Source organism: Lacerta agilis, chromosome 11, assembly GCF_009819535.1.
Source record: "Lacerta agilis isolate rLacAgi1 chromosome 11, rLacAgi1.pri, whole genome shotgun sequence".
NCBI classification, from domain to species: domain Eukaryota; kingdom Metazoa; phylum Chordata; class Lepidosauria; order Squamata; family Lacertidae; genus Lacerta; species Lacerta agilis.
In genome coordinates this window covers 4,664,551-4,685,481 of record NC_046322.1, presented here as the reverse complement: position 1 = coordinate 4,685,481, position 20,931 = coordinate 4,664,551, and the positions used below count along the sequence as shown (strand labels likewise).

Genomic DNA, 20,931 nt, shown 5'->3' with positions numbered 1-20,931 from the left:
GTGGGAGGAGGGGCGAGGGGGTTCGGTGGAACCAAAGCGAAAGAAAGTGCCCCTCCAGCCCCCACCCGCCTTCCCCCTGGTCTCCATCCCTCCCCACCCCCGCGCGCGCCTCTCCCCCTCCCTCCCGCCCCCTACCCCCCAGCCTCACTGGCATTTTGAACCGATCCAGCCTGTTTAAACGGAAAGGACAGAGATCCTGGCTGTTCAATGTATTAAAAAAAAAATCAGTTCAGACCTAGAGAGCGAGAGCGAGAGAGAGAGAGAGAGAGGGTGGAGTGAATGTGTGTATGTGAGAGAGAGAGTGTGTGTGTTCCTGTGTGAGAGTGTGTATGTGTGCGAGAGAGAGAGGGAGTGTGTGTGTGAGAGAGAGAGAGAAAGAGGGAGCGGGAGAGAGGAACAGAGGAAGCGAGGGGGGGTGGGAAAAAAAGGAAAAGAAGATTTTTCTCTATGTATATAAAGATGGCCACGTTAGCAAACGGACAAGCAGACAATCCCAGCCTCAGTAGCAACCACACTAACCCCAACACCAACGGGCACATGAACGGATTAAATCACAGTCCAGGGAACACATCCACCATTCCCATGAAGGACCACGATGCCATCAAGCTCTTTATTGGGCAAATCCCTCGCAACCTGGACGAGAAGGACCTCAAACCTCTCTTTGAAGAGTTCGGAAAGATCTATGAACTGACGGTGCTGAAGGACAGGTTTACTGGCATGCACAAAGGTGAGGTCCGCTTCTTAACTTTCCCCCTTATTCGCAGGGGCTTGGAGGAGGGGAGAGTCCGGGGAAGGAGGTGCTGCTGCTGGGGGGGGCAGATCCTGCTAGGTTGGAAGCCCATAAAGAGAGGTGGGGGGGGAAGGCTGATCTCTTATAGATCCGACTGATCTCCAGGGTGGGGGAAGTTTAAACACAAATGTAGCTAGCAAGAGCCCACCAGGGAAACGAAGGGAGGGACCGCAACTATCCATAAGGGTGTATGGGAAAGGATGGACGGAGCTGTCCAGCGGCTCGTGGTGCTGAAACGGGCTGCTGCTATTTGGGTTGCGCGGACTCTGCCCAAACACAGAGGCGTTGGGTAGGTGGGTGGACGGGAAGGAAGCGGGGAAAGGGAGGTGGTGGTTATTTTGCAGCCGGTCCCAGACCAGACAACGGCGGACCCTAGAAGACGGGGAAATTAATAGGGCGGGGGGAGGAAGAGAGCAAAGGAACGGATGTTAGGATTTTCTGCTCTTTTGCTAAGAAGTCCTCGCCGTGGAATCCCAGAGAAGAAAGAAATCAGCGATGTTGTGTGTGTGTGTGTGTGTGTGTGTGTGTGTGTGTATAGCCAGCCAGATAAAGAGAGGAGAATTACTGAGAGAGGAGAAGAGGTTTTAGCGATGCATCTGGAGCGAAGTATGTGTGGACTGCTCAGGCATCCACTTCTGGAGACGGGGGTGTGGGGGTATACCTCGTTGGGTCAGCAGCGGAGAGGGGAGCTCAAGAACTTTTTAATGACGGTGATCAGAGTTTCTTTTTTTCTTTTTCTCCCCCCCCTTTTTCTTTTTGAGGGGAGGGATGGAGTAGGGGGAACCGCCGTGCTGTGGGACCCGTCTACTCCTTTCTTCGGCCGAGACCTCCCTTGTTGTTTTCCTCACTCGCGGGGGTTTGGGATGGAAGTCCACTGGCGTTCCCCTTCTCCTTTCTTCCACTCGGGTTCCCCCTGCAATGCTTCGGTGTGTAGTTTAAAGATCACAAAAGGGGAGGAAGTGTGTGTTTGTTTTGGGGTGGGGGTGGGGAGTGAGGAGGAGAGGGCTTGCAAAAGGCATGCCAGTGTATCGATCGCGATGCCTGAACAGTGGGACTGAAGTGAATAAGTTGGATGCGATTGACCTAAAGGACTGGTTTAGGCATAAGCAAGTAGATAAAGTCTGGCGGCGGAAGAACTGCTTTGCACTACTCGGGGTTTCTCTGGTTGCTTTTCTCTTATGGGTTTGTCTTTCCACTTCTCGGTTCAGAAAAGGTAATAATAGTAAGAGTAATAATAACAGTAACGTAGAATACATGGGGGGACTTCAATAAGGGAGAACCAAATTGTGGAAGAAGAGCATGGGGGTGGGGGTGGGGTGGGGATCCAGCCGCCAGATTTCCCTTCCCACTTCAAATCCCAGAGAAATGTCTCACAACGTGCTAAGCCAGCCGTGTGTGTCCAGCAGTAAATCTTCAAAAAGTTAATGGCACGTTTTGAATCCTCCCCACCCCCACCCCCCAATCCGCTAGGGGATGGCTATGCAAATAGAAAGTTATTTTTAAAAGAGGAAGAGTTGATGTTGCAAAACGGGTGGGGGAAGGGAAAGGGGGAGAGTATGCTGCACAGGAAGAACTCTGGGGGGTGGCAACTGACAACTGCCTTTCTTTCCTTCACTACAGCCGCCACCCCACCCCCCCCTTTCTCTCCTCTGCAGTCACTACAAACCAGAATCTTATTTGGCCATCCATTCAAGCTTTCTGGAAGGTGGGGTTCTTGAGGCTTAATAAGAGAGGTGTGGATTTGATGGGTAGCTTCATCCCCTTTGGGCGATGTCTGTTGGGTTGTGGGTTTTTTTTTTTGGGGGGGGGTTCTCCACTACCATCAATGCACAGAAAGTTTATAAAGCTTTTCTAAGTAAATACAAATTCTACATCAAGATATTACTTGAAAGGGGGAAAAAAAGAAGAAGAAGGATGTGTGTGTAACTCAAGGATCTTTTTATTATTTAATGGTTGCCTCGTGGCTCTTTTATTTTCATTTACGAGAGCACACATGTACACACATATTATAATTATGACAAAGAGTCCTGAACAGACGAAAGTCCAATAGATAATACCTGCCCTATTTTGTCTAGGTGTGGGTAGCCCGGTGTTAACATTTTAATGATGAAGGAGGTTTCTTGAATCCTTTATTTAGCATGATTTTAGTTTTAGGCTATTTTATTGTGTGCTTCATGTAACCCACCCAGACCTCAAGGGATAGGATGTGCCAGAGAAACTAGCTAAATGGGCTTTGTTAGAATCCAGAAAACTTGCACCTCTTTCATTCAGCGAATCTCCATCCCACTCTCCCCGTTAAGCGTTTGCCTTCCCTGGGTTGCTTAGTTTTAGGGCAGAGTCTTGCTCAAGGCATGCTTAACTTTCACTCCTCTGCATCTTACTGTATTTCAAGGTGAATCGTAAGGACTGTCCAAGTGTCAAGGTATAAGCCCTTCAGGCCAATTTGCATAAGTACAAGCTTGTTTAGTAACCAGGTTCATTTTTTAATCTCTCAGAGCAGCCAGGGGAATGTACAGCAGCCAACCCAACCCAATCCCTCTCATTATTCATACGGCACGGCAGGGGGATTTACTGTGGTTTCCAAAGGCACCCAGGGCTGAAACTCCTGGCCTGATTTAGCCCATCTGAGAAGAGTCCTCTGTGATGTTACAGATTTGCTCACTAATCCTGATAAAAATGTGCCTTTGGCTACCTGGTGTGTGTTGGGGGGTGGTTGGGGACGAATTGCTTGCCACTGCTGGTTAATTAGTGGAAAGTCAAAAAGCATGACAGGGCTCGGAGAAATAGGATCATATTTATCTTACCATTTCCTCCTGCCTCCTTCTTTTCATGACTGCATTTAAATCAGAAACTAATGCAACCATAAGAATTCATACAATTTCCTTCCTTCGTCTGCTCAGGTTCCTATACCATTCTCTGCTCATTCACATCCTGTAGTGGGAAGAAAATGCTTTCCATAGGTGAGGCAGGGACAAATACCTCTAGCGGTACTTATTTGCAGACCTTCCTAGGCAGGTATGTCTCTCACTGAAAAAGCTTGTGGAATGATTGAGAGAAGTGGTTTTCTTTATGAAGCCTGCCACGAACCTCTAAACATCGTATTAGACTACAGTCACTTATTCAGGGTAGGTAAGTGTGCTGAAATCCACCGAGTTACATCAGAGTGCAATGCTGTGACTGTGTTTGTGTGTGAATGCACACACACCGTTGGGTTTTGTTGTGCCTTGGCTGAAAGGTTTCACATAGATAGTTTGCCGTGCAATCAAACAGATCCCCTCAGAAGGAAGTCCAATTGAGTTCAACAGGGCTTGCTCCTAGATTAGAGGGGACTCTGTCCACTTCTTGGGGAGTAAGTCCCATTGTCAGTAACGTAGCAAGAGAGAGAGGAATGGGCATAACTAGTTTAAAGATGCGCAGAAAAACTCTCACCAGAGATCTGTACTTCTCATTCGGGTTCCAGGAAGGTGAAATGAAATTTAAGATCTGGCAGTTCTATGCAAATTCCAGATAAAATATAATCTGTGTGTCAACTGCTGATTCGGCTTAGATCGGTATAGTGCCTTTTTTTTTTTTAGGGGGCAGGAAAGTACTTGAGGAAGGTGGCCTCTGCAGGGATTTTGTTCACACAGTTTATCTAGATCATTGACAGGCAAATGTCTTGGCAGCTCAAACTATCCCACACATTTTTGCAACATGTACAAACATACAAAGCTAGTGAGCTAATCAGAGACACTGGCAACAAATTCATTCACAACTTCCCCACCCAATTCATGCTTAGCAGAGGCATCTGCTTTAGGTCTGAGTTACTCAGAGGCATAAAGGTTAGTGCTCTCAGGACAGACATATTATAATGCGCTATCTTTGGAAATAATTTAAGGCCAATTAAGTGGCATTTAAGCCTAATATTTATAAATGAATGAAATCAAAACAGGACCATCCCAAGTGGTTTTCAATAGTAATTTTTTCTATCCATGCTTGATTCGTAACCAAGGCCCGCAGTGCGTTTTTAACTGGGATATGCCATCTTTTTTTTCTTTTTCTTTTTTTGATAGTCCTTAGGAAGTCAGGCTAGATCTGGTAGTGAGATTTAGCAAACACAAACACACATACACAGGGTTTAATGGGCTTTAAAAATCAGAGTTGTGAGAAGCATCATAAGCATTGAGGACTCCATTACCCTGAAAGATAGGATGTCCTTTCAAGTCTCATCTGAGCAATGCAGCTCATGGAAAATTGTTACTATCCATCACCAAGATGGTGGTGGGGGGTGTCTCCCCCACCCCCCACAATAAAAGGCCAAACCTCACATTCAGTAAATATACATAGCTAAAAAGAGGTATATAAGGGAAGAATAGTTTATTTCAACTGTTGTCTGTTTCCCTTCTCAGAAACACAGGTCATTTTCCGAGTCGAAAACACCTGGTCTTATAAGTCCACAAATTACCCAATTCACAATAGTCTCTTTTATTAGAGAGAAGCCAGAGTGGGAGAGACAGATGTGAATTAAATCTTTGTTCAACCTCAATGCAATATCAGTTTTCAGGTTAGCTGTGAGATTTAGAAGTGCAATGATTGTTAAATTAAGATGCACTGTACGGAGCGATAAAAAAAGACTTGGGGAAATGAAAATGTACTCAGAAAGGGACACAGCTAAATACAGGTGTTGAATAAATGCCTCCATAATTGAAACATAAGGCTTGCGTGACTGAAAGCAACCTGCTTAGTCTTTAGTTGGGTTGTAATCCAGATCGAGTTTCAAAGAGGGAATACGCGTACACAACGAAAAACAGCATCAAAGTGTGCGTGGGGGGGGGGAGCATTCTACCTGCAGCCAAAAAGAACCAACTGTTAAACCAACAAACCACAGTGGGTTAGTTTTATGACAAAATAATAATAATCCATTTTCCTTCTCCAATCGCAATACCTATGAATGTGGAAGTATGTGGGGTTCTGTTTTTTGTTTTTTTGTTTTGTTTTGTTTTTAGAATGGCAAATGAAGAGCTTCTTTTCTTCACCCTGTCAAAAGTATAACCTATTTGTGATAGTATTCCAAATAAATGTTGTATTCTTACTCACCCTTGCATTAATCACTCTAGTAATAGTAATGGTATCCTGGTGTGCTCTCTCTCTCTCTCTCTCTCTCTCTCTCTCTCTCTCTCTCTGTGTGTGTGTGTGTGTGTGTTTAAAGTTTCTACTTTAATGAATAGTTATCCCGTGTTTTCTCCCTCACATAAGACCTATTGCTCTAAGGGAGTTTGGAGATGAATTGAAGCATGTTCTTTCAGGTGTTTTATTTGGACACCATAAACATATTTTCTGACTCAGAGATGTAGAGAAATTCAAATTATTATTATTTTTGTTACTCCACAATAGCCCTCATTCCAATGCCTCTGATTGGCGGAAGAACATGGGCACGTCAGAGGAGACAGGTAACAGGACAATTACCTCCCTGTACCTTGAAGAGAACAAAGGAAAAGAAGGCATATTCAGAGCAATTGATTGTGGATGTGACAAGGGATAACAATTCTGATTGTGAAAATAAATACTTTAGAGACATAATCACTGCAGCAATTGGCTGCAGATGTTGGGCCTCTCGTGTCCTCGCACTTGGATGTTGACGAAGGGCCTGTTCCTATATAAATCTTTCCATTTAAGATAACCAGGGAGGCCATTCTTCAGGAGAGGTATCACCTAGGACTTTAGGAGTAGGCCCTGATTTTACAAAACACTTTCTGTAGTGATATATGTTGATGCACAATCCTATTAGACTCCAGGATGAAAGATGGGGGTCTTTCTGTTTTAATCTAACTTGCTCCTGGACTAATTTTAGTATAACAAGTCTCAGGCTGTTTTAATCACACTTCCTTTCTGTATTATTGATTTTTAATCTATCGTTTCCTCCTTTGAGGAGTTTATAAGAAAAAAAGAGTGTAACAACAACAATGCAGAGAATACGAAGTTTAAGAAAGTTTGCAGTGACTTACTCAACATTGCTGAAAGCTGTTGACATGCAGCAAAGTAGTCTCCATGGAAAGGGTGTGGGGGAGTTACCATACTTTTGTTGACTGTGGCAAAAAGTTGGTAAGAATTAGTTTGTACTCCATTGAGATCTGGATAACACGGAGACAAGTGCAGTCCTGAAGTCTGTGGAAGAAATGACAGGAGCCCCTACCTGTTATTCATTGAAAGGTGCAGTCATGTATCCCAATGCTGGTTTGGAAGTGGTAGTTTGGAAGGCTGTGATGTCTTTTGCTTTTAGAAATTGAATGTGCTCCATGAATGCTTATGCTTGCCCCACCAAGCAGAGAGGCTTATGACTCCAAAGCAGTTGAGCTAGAATCCCATGTTTATCAGCTGAGAGCCAACGACATTGAGCCAGACAATAGGAAGCAGTGAACAGGGTGGACTCCTATTAATCAGTTTGGTAATCTTGGGGAAGGGGTACATTCACTTCCAGTCATTGACTCCAGACAAACAACAGTTTTATCATGAACTGGAAGTATCTGTGAATTGTACCAGAGTTTAGATTTGAGATTTTACAGTTGCTTCATGTGGTCATGGTAAATGTTTCACATCTTACTACTTGTTGATTCTGGCATAAGAGCTCATTTGCACAGGAGGAGAAACCATTTAGTTCAGCCTTCATAGTGATGAACTTAGTTGGTTCAGTCTATCAGAGGAAGTTGTGCAGCCACAAAGAGAGGGATCCAGGTTTCCATTATGGCCATTGGTTTCACTCTTGTGATGTCAAAAGCACATCCAGAAATTGCAGCTCACAAATTCAAATAAATGCCGCTACATATGTATGACATAATAACTCACACAAACCAAGACCAAGACTGTCTGGATCTATCAATGCTCATAGATGAGCATGCATTGAATTGTGGTTTCCAGATGCCTCTTTACAAGCAGATGTTTACTCTAACATCTGTTAGTGCCACTTATTATAGTTATTTGGATCAGGCTCCTGATTCCTTGGAAATCTTCTTTTAGGGGAACCAGAATTGTTTCTTGGATTCCTGTTTGGCCATTATTATTCTGGTTGTACGTTATGCACAAGATCTTTAGGCATATTCCGGGTAGTGTTTGACAATAGCAAAGTCAAACTTTAATAGGGCCCAACCATTTATTTATAGAAACTTCTCTTTTAGAGATGCTGGTGCTGTGAATCTTCCAGGGCCAAGAAACTGTTTTATGCTTGGAACACCATTGTACTGAAATGCTTTTTGTGCCCTTCTAAATGCCTCAAGATATTTCACCTGGACAGGCTAGATGAATCCACCTTGAATTTCACTTGCAACAAAAGTATGTAGTAACTCTGCGGCAACTGGTAAAGCTCACTTTTAGATTTGCGTCACTGGCTAGACTAAAAGTTAAAAGAGGAAGGTGTTGCTTTGGTCTGGCCCAGCCGGGACCTTTTCCATCCAACTTTCATAGCCATACAAATATACAAAAATATGATTGGAAGGGGAGGGGGAGTCTTAGACCCCTCCTCCCAAATGCTGTTCAGCTTGCTTGCTGCCGCAGTGCCTGGCATGAGCTAAAGAAAGGGTGTCATTCTGGACCTCACATTAGTTTGTGTTTGTCATCTGGTGTCACTGCTGGGATGCAACTTGCGGGCGAATGCGGTTTTTTATTGTGCATTCATTATGCACAACTGACATCTTATCTGGGGTGGGGAGAGAGGGAGAGAGAGAGAGAGAGAGAGAGAGAGAGAGAGAGAGAGAGAGAGAGAGAGAGAAGTCTTATTATTGCAGCTCCTTAAAATAAAGACGGATGACAACTCAAAGCCTCTTGAATAAAGTGCCCAACCGTATGGAGCGGCTAAAAATAAATCATAATCAGTTGGCAAAATGAATGGCGAGACATATAGATATAGACATTGTGTTAGGTTTGTCAAGACGGAGCAACCAAAATATATTGATCAAGGTGAGGGACGAGGCAAAATGATAATGAACTGGACTCCAGCAAGATTTTAATTGACAATGACTCCCGTGAACCAGTTCTGGACAGTGTATATAAACTGACCACAATGCAACTTTATTGCAAGTTGCTCGCCTTTAATTAATTGTCTCCTTCGTTAAGACTGACTACAGATCAAAGGTTTTAAAGATACTTAGCAGGTTCTTAGTAACGAAGCCTTCAGATGCATTAGAAATATCCGACAGCTTGGCCAATGAGGCCTACCAATTTCGATCTACCTCATTGTCGTGCATTTATTCCTTCCTCTCTGCTTGAGCATGGACAACCTTTGCTTAAACTTTAACTGTTTCCTAGGGTAGCCACCAGAGCCTTAGGTGAAGGTGGGGTGGTGAGGCTGCCACATCGTAGGTGCCAGTAAAAGGCAATTCTGCAAAAGATTTCCCAGCAAAATTGTCAGGAAGGAAATAGCACAGAAAATACATTTCTGAAATAAGGCAAAGTAAGACAAATGTTGGCATTTGGAGCCATAACTTCATGTAACACCAGTATGCCCTTACCTGTCTGTGTCTATAGCAACTTGTTTCAACTCTAAATCTACAAAAGGTTTATTAGCCAGGCTAATGTTGTTCTGATTAACTAATGAAGAGCAGTTCCATATATGCATTTTAACTAGTATATATATATACTAGTTAAAATGCATATATGGAACTGCTCTTCATTAGTAGAGACACCTATAGGTGCACCTATACATAAATATGGACATTTAGATATGGTACTTTTCATAGAGTGAATCCCAACTGTGTGGCATGTGCAGTAGGCAAACTTGCAGTTTAACAGTAAAAACTAGGGAACATATCAAAAATTGATAGTTACATAAATTGATAGTTACATAAATATCTCAAATTCACCCAGGGAGGAAACTGCAGGAAAATTTGGGTAAAGTTTTCTTCTCCTCCTTGGGCTCTTAAAAAGAGGCACTGCAAATCCATGAAGATTTTACCCACACATTTAACACCTGAAATAATCTGTAGGTTGTGTGGCTTATACTGCAGGAACAATGGGAAAACAGTCGCCCACAAAATAGCTATGCAGACTCTACATACATTTAAATTACAAACGTGTGCCACAGACAGGCATAGTCTTGAGTGGAAAAACACACACACAAGGGATGAAATATTTGTTTACATGTTACGGTGAGTGTTCTGAATGTGGTGCCTGCCCTGTTCAGCACTGAAATTTGGGACATTGGCGTAATTAGCCTGGGATTGTTCATATTCACATATGAATGCCTACATCCATTAAAGTTTAGACAGCTCTCTCTCATCCTTTCCATGAAATGTTTATAAGTTTGCAAACTTCAAGCTTAAATCACGAATTAAGCTGGATTTAATACTGTTGAAGTTAGTTTTTGATCCCTGCACGCTCAAGAGCACACAGCCGGCTTCTTAAAAAATAAATAGATTTTACTTCTTCTTCTTTCTTTACAATAATTTGTGATTGCTTGGGAATCGCACGTTGTCATCTTTTAACATGACGTTACACTCAAATCAACACTCCTTTTTTAATGGATCATGATCCAAAATCTGTTCCTTTTTGCAGAACTGGAAGGGAACTCCTTTTCATTCCGATAGTTTGCATGGAAGCTGCAGAAACATGAGAGAGAGAGAGAGAGAGAGAGAGAGAGAGAGAGAGAGAGAGAGAGAGAGAGAACATGACTGTGTGTCCATAATGGGCACCTGTAGAGATATAAAAAATGTAGATATGCAAAATATGCATATTGGCCCATAAAATATTTAAGAACTGCCCCCCCCTCACATGAGCATTAGTAGTATTCCAGGTACAGGTGCGTCCCGCTGGTGCTAAGGGATATGCAGCTGTTTTGCCCCTTTCTGAAGCGGATGTTGTAGGCTTAGCTCTGTGAGAAAGTGGCAGGTGACTTGAAGGCTGCTGGGGAGCCTTACATGCCAAGTCGGATGTGATACGTAGCTGTTTGTTCATTATCCTAATTTAATGATACAGTCACACCTAATTAATCCATGTCTGGTTTCCTTGTGTACTGTGTCTGGGTCCAGGGAAAAGGATAATTTCAAAGCTAGCCTGGCCGTTTTTACTGCGCTGTGGGTATCTGGACCCTTGTGTGAGGTTTTTGTCAGCGGCAGGTTTAAAGCCCAAAAGCTTTGCAGTTTTCAGACGATCTGTGGATTGACTGTATATTCTGGCATGAGAGAGAGAGAGAGAGAGAGAGAGAGAGAGAGAGAGAGAGATACATAGAAGACCCAAGTCACATATGCACAGAAATATCCCCCCACATCCTTTGCTGTGGAGCTCAATAGCAATACACAACCCGCTCCTCAAATGCACACACAAATTTATTTGTTGGTCTTATGCAGTGTGGCATTCGAAGCAATCTTCAGGTAATTGTAAGTGCTATAAAACCGCACATTCTTTCACCGAGAAGGAGATCGTCAAGCAATCTATCGCTTAGGATCTGTGGGAATCTCCCGATTATACTGCTTTTGTGCCAGACTTTAACTGGCTGATCACCTTAGGGGCAGGGAAAGGAGAGGATGATTCTTGAAGCTCTGAAAATGAGAAGGATACAGTCGCTAGTTAAATATTTTTTTTTGGGGGGGGGAGGGTATCGCAAAACCACCTTACCTGCAACAGCAATAGCCGTATGGCGATAAATGTACCGGCAGTGTTCCTTTAAGGATCTGCGAGCGTTCTAAGGAAGACCCAATCCCAAAGGTGGCCATTTAGCCGTTCATTATTAATAGCATCAATGGTTTGGTTGACCAGCCGCACCAGTCCGTGTATATAAAGGGACTGCTGACGGTAACGTTCAAGGAGGACAGACGGTGCAGAATTTACAAAATTGCCCACATGTAATATTAATTGCATTGATTGCTTCTAATAATATGGTGAAGTAACGATGTTTTGGAGTGCTCCTTGGAAGTGCTGCAGGAGACACAGATACCTTTCTTCTCCTGAGCCAATTGTGTCCGGGCTGGAAACTACTTGAAAGCTAACCCATGGAAGATTCACAAGCCCTGCTTATTATCCCTTGCCCGTTTGGAAGCAAAAAGATCCTTCATTCTTCCTTCCTTTCTTTCTCAGCCGTTTTTATTTTTTTAAATTTTTTATTATTTAAATATTCTTTTGCCCAGTTTCACTGCAGACACTGGAGGATGACATCATTTCTGAAGCTCCCCCACCCTCTAACTTAAACAGCTAAGTTGGAGAGGGAAGAGGCAGAGGTTGGCTTTCTTGCTAGCCCCCCCCCCCACCCAAAAAGGTGAGAACAGAAATATAAGACAGCCCAAAGGCCTGATCCAAAATGGATTGGATTTTCAAACAATGCTTCTCCCCTCCCTTGCCTTCACACTTCCATAGAGCATCTGTAGTTTGCAGTGTCCTATCGATCAAGACCATAAGTTTGGAACTGTTATGCAAGCTATTATTCATGGGGGAAAGGAACTACCTCCAATATGCATCCTGACTGCCTTATACTCAGATAAATCTCATCATAGCAAGGCTCACTTGCTTTAAAGTATACTAACTACTCCCTCTCCAGCAATCCATGCCTATCTCAGCACATCATTGCACTCATTCGGTTACCCCATTCAGCTTGAACAGTCTTACTCTGGCTGTTTAGGGTGGTTCAGGTTTTACCCTAATTCTCCGGGATACTTTGCTCATATCTTGCTTTAGTTTTCTGGCGTTTTCAGCTCATGTATATCCTTAGCTGCCCAGGCTATGTGGCTTGTAACTAACCCTCGTTGACTGGGATGTTCTGCTACTTGTCCTGGGCAGACAGTTTGCATGGCGCTCTTTGTTAATTTGACTGGGAGAATGAAAGTGCTTGCTTTTGCAGAGAGAGAGAGAGAGAGAGAGAGAGAAGAAAGCTATTGTAAAGCTATTTATTTGAAAAAGTGCACTAGCTAAGGATCTGATGCTAGGCTGATTTCTTCCTTTTGTTATTTAAAGAAATTTATAGCCCACTGAAAGCGGCTCATGGGAAAAAAAAACATACAATATGTGAATTTTTAAGCATAAGTCCATAGTGCAAAGGCCTCCTGAAGTAAAGTCATTTTTTACTTAGCCTCTGAAATGTGGCAGGGACTGTGCTTGCTTGATTCCTAGTGGGAGAAAACTCCACACCGTGGGGCCCACCACACAGTTGTGTTTTTGGTCTATAGGAAAACCACTCATATGATCTCATAGATGAACTTGAGCCATGTTGCGAAACATAAACTAAGTTGAAACATGAACTAAGTTGTACACAAGAACAAGAACATTGAACCTGGCTCAGATAAGATGGGAGGCCATTGCACAACTTCCTAACCCCTGTCTCATGCTTTGGCAGTAGTCATCTCAGGCAGCACCTGTTGGGGGCAGCTGTGGGAAAGAACTATTTTGGGATGGAGGGAATCACTGGATTTTATTATCTGGAAAGGTGTGTCTGTGACAGTGCTAGTACTTAAGTAGCTGTGGTATGAGGGGCTCTGGAGATAAGTCTTGGAGGGAGGGAGGGAGGGAGGGAGGGAGGGAGGGAGGGAGAGAGAGGTTGATGCTCAGGCAATGCCACAGTTGGTTTCTTGGAACCCATTACAATCTTTCCATGTGGTGGCTCTCACTGGCTGCTTGAATGGGTAGCTTTGGGACTGGAGTCATAAGAACAATACAGCATCAAGCCCATCTATTTCAGCATCCTGTTTCCCCAAGGTGGCAAACTAGATGGCTCTGGAAAGTCTGCAAGCAGGACATGAATGAAATAGCACTTTGTGGAAGCTGTCTCCCAGCAACTGATATTCAGATGCAGGATGCCTCTGACTTTGCAAAGACCGCATTCCCTCGTACGAACCTGCCTGGGCCCTGTGATCGTCAGGGAAAGCTGTTCTCTTGGTCTCTCCACCCTCACAGGCATGCTTGGTGGGGTCACGGGACAGAGCCTTCTCAGTGGCTGCTCCCAGACTTTGGAACTACCTTCCTAGAGGAGTCAAAGCAGCTCCTTCCTTGTTGTCCTTCCGTTGGCAGGTGAATACCATTTTGTTCCAGCAGACTTTTAGGAACTGACTGTTTTTAAGGAAAGGGATGGTGCTATTATCTTTTTACTGCTGTTGTTATTCATCTTTTTCAGTAGATTTGTGTCATTATATTGTTTTAATTTTATTGGTGTTAAATTACTTTTTTAATGATCTTCTTTTCAGTGCTTTTAGCATTTCTATTTTATCCGTGTTTTGTATTTTTATTTGTAAGTCATTTTGAGACCCGGTCTGGAGGAAAGGCAGGAAATAACAACAACAACAACAACAACAACAACAACAACAACAACAACAACAACAACACAGAAATTCATTCACTGTGTATTTTCAAGCAAACCAATGTAATCCACCAGTTCTGGATTTATGTTCAGCATGAAATTGACCAGATTATGCACTTACTATTTGAATTCGGTAGTGCAGTGATGGGTCCAAAAATGCAGGTGCGGTTTGTTGTTGTTGTTGTTGTGGTGGTGGTGGTGGTGGTGGTATGGGAGGGGATGCACACAAACTTGTGTGTTTTAGAGGGAAATGCACCAAAAAGCATACCAAAAAAAAACACCATGCAATTCAGAGGAAGTGCATAAATGCATACAAAATTGTATAATATAAATGCAAGGTTTTGGCATGTTATTAAAAACTCTGCGAAAATAAATAGATAGAGCCAAGTGACTGAATGTATCTGAAACCAACACATGACAGTAGTAGCCTGATCTTTCTTTCCCTAACCCCCATCAATGTTTGCTGGGCCAACTCAGTAGGGTGGGGGTAAGGTGTCACTGTGCTCAGCACAAATGGATACCTGCTCCTGCTTAACTCCAGCCATTTAGGCTCAAGCTCTGAAAGCCCCCTTGTGGGACACACTAGAGCGCGATTGAACTAACACTTGCATTGACGGATATATCTTTGTATGACTTCCTATTGTTCTGTTGCCTCTGGCTTTTTTTAGAGAGAGAAGGTATATTATGACAGACTGAATGAGTATGCTCCACCTTTCCTCCACAGACCTCAGGGTGGTGCACAAAGTTCTCCCTCTCACCATTTTATCTTCACACCAACCCTTTGAGCTGAGCTAGGCGTCATGGCTTTGTGAGGACTAGAACCATAGCTGATGTTCCAGCCAATATTCAACACTGTCCACGAACAACAAGGAAGACCCTTTAATTGCGGCAACTTTCTAAGCACTCCCGGTCATTTTTAAATGTGTGCACCATGCGCACTGGCCCCCTCAGGTCATTGACTGCTGGCATGTTGCCTTGAATCACATGTAGTAAGTGTATTTCATCACATGTAGTAAGTGTATTTCAGATGTACATGGAAACCTCACAAAGGTAAGGGCATTCCTCCAATGCTACCTATTGTACAGGTATAAATCAAGAATAAAAGAAGAAATCATAGTTGCTTTCGGCAGGAATTCGTATATGCATATTACCGGGGAGAAGACAGCAGAAGCAGCTTTTGCATTCTACAAGCAAGCACAGGAAAAGTTAGCCCCAAACTGAAACCAAATAAAACAAAAGTCTTTTGCCCTTTGTTGTTTGTTGATGGCTACTGGGATTTCACAAACTTCTGGGCCTTGGATTCCTGCTGGAATCGCAAGAGCCTGTGTTGGGGAAAGAATGCTGAAATCCCAGTGTCAGCCCCAGCTGTGACCTCCATTATATCCGAGGTCTTTAAACATCACAAGGAATCTGTGTCCATGAGTGTTGTTGAAAGTGCAACTGGACTGTGCTGGTTGGTGAGCTTTCCAGAACACAGAACCCCATCTTAGTAAGGAAGGGCTGCACTAAGAGGCAGTATACCTGGTTTGCATGTACAAGGTCTCAGGTTCTCTAGGTAGAGCTAGGGGAGAAACCCTGTCTGAAATCTAGACAGGCTAGATGTACCAATAGTCTGACTCGTGTACAAGGTTGCTTGCTATGTTCCATCCCATGCCACATTCAAGGCGAAAGACACAAAGGGGTAGATCTGAACCCCGCAATTTTCGGTTTAAAAGCATTTAACCCTTCCATGCGTCCTCCTGCTGTTCCGCCGGGAGGAATCCCTTTGCGACGGTTTGCATAACGACCCGACACATGTCTGTCAAATCGACGGAGAGATGACCATGGGCTTCAATTAGGTAAGGTTAGCTTTGTCATCGTGGCAAAACAGCTTCCCGGTTGGCATGGGTGTGTGTCATTGCGCTTGATCCCCGCTTGCGGCAAGTCCCAGACAAAAGGTGTTATGTAAGGATAGAGCATTATTAGCAGAGGGAAGGGAGAGGCAGAGAGACCTGGAGGAGGAGGGGGAGAGGGGATTTATTTAAAAGGATCAGGAGAGGGACTTAGTTTCTCAGGGTACCTCCAGATGGCAGCTTTGTATGTTTTCTGCACAGCCCGTATGCGCTGAACTGGATGTGCAGGACAAAGACGGCTCTTGCTGAAGCAAGTCGAGGGGTGGTGGGTGGGAAGGAGGGGTTAAGTGTGATTCATCTGTTACTGCAGGGCCCTGTTTGATCCATCTGCAGAGAAAGCAGGGAAGGAGCAGAAGTATTGCAGAATTAAATTTCAGGCAAATGTGGACCCCGGGGACCACAGTTATGGGTCTATCTCTCCGTTTCTCTTTCCATTTCCCTCTCAGTCTCTCGTTTCTCCACTCTTAGGTTCAGTTCCCCGTGTCACAATGCCAATGTGCTTTTTTAAAAAGACGCACTTATGAAAATGCATCAGTTATTCCCCCCTTCCAATATTTACATTTCTGCATGAAGTTTTCACACACACACACACACACACACACACACACACACAATATATATATATATATATATATATATATATATATATATATATATATATATATATATTTGCAGAACCATTTTCCATACCTCAGTGCAATCGTGTACGCTTTCTCTTCTAATAAAATGTTTGTTTCTATGCATGTTTTGAGCCAGTATATGCGTTTTTGTACGCATTGTGAAATTTGGAGAAGTTACGGGTATTGAACGATGGCTGTGTTTTGGTGTGCATAGAGTTTCAGTAAGTGTGATTTAGGTATGTTCACTGCTTAATGAGGACTGAATTAAATTCCTTCCCCATTCCTAAGGAACTGGAAGTGGGTTTGTTTGTTTGTTTGTTGTGGAAGGAGGAAAATAACTCCCCCCCCCATGTTCAAATATTTTAAGAATGAGTTTGTTAGAAGCATCAGCTTTGATCAGTTTAACTGCTAGGCTAAGTTGTTAGATTAAGTTATGAAGGCAATTTGCAATCAATAGTACTGTAAATCATGGAATGTGTGGGGTACAAGGAAGGGCCTGGTTTGGTTTTGGTCATGGTCATGGTCATGGTCATGGTCATGGTCATGGTCATGTTCATGCAATAGGAAATGAAGCAAATATATGGCAGGTGGCTTGTGCCATTGGCTTACTATTTTTCAGTATTTTATACCCCCCTCCAATTATAGTTCCAAGGTGGCTTACAAATATATATATATATATATATATATATATATATATATATATATATATATGGAACAATTAAAATGCAAATAAAAGAAGAAGCTGAGAGCCACAAAATCACAAAAGCAGCATAAAAAACAGGCGGCAAGAGAAAAAGTGTGTTGAAGAAATAAAGACTTTTTGCCCAGTCCTGAAAAGCCAGTAAGATAAATACCAAGTTAACTGAGTAAGGATGTGAATCCTGGTCTCCCAAATACTCGTCTGACACTAACCATTACACCACACTGGCTCTCTGTTTTTAAATACTAATCTGCAATAGGTGGGGAAGAGGGATCCTCACAGAAGCAGAAATTGATGCGTTGCCCCTCAAAACTGGCATTTGTAAGCACCTCGCATCAAAATCTAAAACCCATTTTAGTATTAATTGGGATAAAATTCAATTTTTTATTTTATTTTATTGGTGCCGAAACCCGGGATAAAACTCATTTGAGCCAAGAACTGTGTTCAAACATTCAGGAATTAGGAAGGCCGGTTGAAAGCTAAGGACACTTCCTGACTGTTGCTACTTTTGGGGTGTGACTCCATCACCTACCAGCAGATCCAGGTTGCCCAGTTAAATTTGACTCGCTTCTCCGATAAACCAGGCTTTTGTAATAAGAAAAATGACAAGGAAATGCACTGGAAAGTGTGGGTATCACTTGCTTTGCCACATACATAGACTTGTAGAGTTTCAAGGAGCCAATGACCCATTTAGTCCAACTCCCTGAATCACAACAATAGAATCCCTGGTGATGGCCTTCCAACCTCTGTTTAAAAAATCTCCCATAAAGGAGAATCCACCACCTTCCAAGGCAAGTTATTCCACGGTCGTCAGAAAGCCCCTTCCTAATTTTTATTTGGAATCTCCTGTCTTGCAATTTTCTCTAACCTCCTCACAAGCAAATCAGAAAGAAAGACAGAAAGGAAGCTCATTAAAATGGCCAATCCCGCCGAATCCCCCATCAAAAAAATCCTTGTGAATGCTCAGTAAACGTGCCGTATGGAGGTGCCTTGAGTTCCAACCCACACGTTAGCCCAAGAGGTATGCATCAGTCCAGTTCATTTTGTGATTTGCCAACATCGAATCCCTGAACCAAAATCAGGGGGTACACCTTCCCGTTATTTGCACTGTGGCATCGCATGCTTCTAAGCTTCCAGAAATGCCTTTAAAATATGCCAAAAAAGATGAAGATATATTTGAGGGGAACACAGCTCAGGGTTAATGAGTAACTCGCTGAATGATCTGTGGGCTGCTGGCTCTTGCTGCAGCCCTGGTGTCTCCTAACAGTTGGATGCAAGTCTATCATCTTTTATGCTCTGCTTGTCAGGTTCTGGTGTCAGCTGGCTGAGGTTGGAAATGATGTGATGGGCTTTGGCGTGACTCAGATAAGCAGTTTTTGCAATCCTATGGAGGTAGCAGGGAGCCAAAGTGCTTGGTGGATAGAGCTTCAAAATTTCTCCTTACCAAATGGAGAGGAGAGTCCAAATCACGGCCAATACTGCCTTTCTCCAAAAGAGATTGCCATTTATTTTGCACCAAACAGCCTAACCTTTCCATTAAAGCTAAAAAAAAGTTTCTCTCCCTGCTCCCCACCTCACTTTTATTGCATATGTTTATTGCTTCAAAATCCCACCTTCTACTACAAGGAGCTGCAGGTGACACACGTGGTTCTCCCCCTCCTCATTTAAACCCCTCAACAACCCTGTGAGGTAGGTTAGCCTGAGAGACAGTGACTGGCCCAAGGTCACCATTTGAGGTTCATGGCTGAGCATGGATTTGAACCTTTATTTCCCAGACCCAATCTGATGCTTTTAGGGTTCCTCCCTCTACCCATTTCTTCAAAAGAGTTTATAATCTTTCTGGTCTCCCAGCTTTTCTACACTAGCCTTCCCATTTGTGCTCATTGGGGGAAAAGGTGAAGGCCCAATATACAACCCATCCATGTGTCCCGTCCAACCAGTGTCATCCTTCCAGCTTTCTGCCATTGCCTGTGGTTTCCTGCTACAGATGTATGCTTGAATGACTGGTGTGTGTGTGTGTGTGTGTGTGTGTGTGTGTGTGTGTCTAACTCGAGGCACTTTGCCTTGCATGAAAAGCATATGTCTAGCAATGCATTTCTCCCCTAGCAATGCAGATGTTGGGATTGGTAGCAGTCTGCTCCAGGAGTCTCCAGAGATCAGCATCTTTCAGGTCCTGGAGGTTGAGATTGAGACCGTAAAGCAATTTTGCAAGTTAAGGGACCTGTATACAAAATAATGCTTTTGAAAAGAGATGGAGTGTGGCTCCCCAGTTGTGGTGATACTCCAATTCCATACCCTCCAACATTTCTCTGAATGGACATCCTAAGGAAAAGTTGGACATTCCGGGATCAAATTAGAAACTGGTATGGCTTCTCTAAATCAGGGATGTCCCTGGAAAATAGGGACACTTGGAGGGTCTGCAGCTCCCATCATCTCTAGCCAGCATGGCCAATAGTCAAGGATGGTGGGTGATGTAATGTATTTTAATAGTCGTTAGCAGTCATTAACAGTCATCAACAGGTCTACCACAGCTATCAGCCAATCACCCATTCCCACCACCCTTCTGAGCAATACCCCTCCCCACCCTCTCACTATATATAAGGGTCTGGTGACTTCTGTTTCAGTGTATCTGAAGAAGTGTGCATGCACACAAAAGCTCGTACCAAGAACAAACTTTGTTGGTCTCTAAGGTGCTACTGGAAGGATTTATTATTATTATTATTATTATTATTATTATTATTATTATTATTATTTTAACAGTATCTGGAGAGGCCCTAGCTCTCCATTCTTAGTTTTATAAATGCTTTTGGAATATTTGCATCCTCAAAGAATTCTGCATGCCTATCTCTTGATACATACTTTGTCACCATGCAAACAAAGTTTAGATTTTCAGGAATGCCTTTAGGCTGATTTATAGAAGACCAAAAACTTTGTTTCTAGCTACTGATTTTGGCAAAACATCATCATCATCATCATCATCATCATTAGAGCTGCTTTATCATGTGGCAATGTGATTTTATTGCTTCAATGATATGGTTGTGTTTTTTTTTTTTTTTAGAGCAGCTTTGCTAAGGAATTATCCTAAAAGTTTGAGCAGATATAAATAAACTAATAATTTTATTATATGTTCAATACATTTATATTGTCCCTTTCTGCCAACCATGGGACCCAAGGTTTCAGGCATGTGAATGAAAGGTAGCTTCCCATCACTTCCCATCTGGTTTAGGATTGCCCAAACTGAGTGGCAGTGACTCTCCATGATTTCAGGCAAGGGTGTGTCTCGCTGCTTTCTCGAAACCCACCTTGGGAGGGTTGGGTTGTTCCTGGCCTGGGCAGGAGTTATAAAATAAATCGAATCAATCAATCAATAATTCTTACTTACTTACTTATTTCTAGAGATGCTGGAGATGGAACCAGATAGCCTTTGGCATTTGAAGCTACCTTGAGTGTGACGATACCCACCCCATGGTGGGTTATCCCACATAGTTATCCATGTGGTGGCCAGAGTACTTGTGGGGCAATGCCCATAAGCTATGGAGCCATCGTGGTGAAAACCTGTTCCCTTGAGTGCCTGCCCTACCTTGCCCCCCCCCAACAATACTTTGGCCATCTTTTGTTAACACTGAGTTCTCTGGACCTCATTGACAGGGATTCTCTCTCTTCTCTCTCTCTCTCTCTCTCTC

At 43.2% G+C, this 20,931-nt stretch overlaps 1 protein-coding gene across 10 annotated transcripts in view; it reads left to right on the top strand.

Moving 5' to 3' along the window:
- Window positions 1-372: 372 nt before the first annotated feature.
- CELF4 (CUGBP Elav-like family member 4) overlaps window positions 373-20,931 on the top strand; it is a 772,591-nt gene continuing 752,032 nt past the window's right edge. For 5 of the 10 annotated variants that reach the window (XM_033164060.1, XM_033164063.1, XM_033164059.1 and 2 more), the window contains exon 1: window positions 374-727. In XM_033164060.1, the coding sequence (XP_033019951.1) occupies window positions 448-727 (280 nt within the window). In that variant the 5' untranslated portion in view covers window positions 374-447. Of the gene's footprint in view, window positions 728-20,931 lie in introns of all 10 variants that reach the window. The other 5 variants (XR_004427551.1, XM_033164061.1, XM_033164056.1 and 2 more) reach the window with 2 other exon arrangements.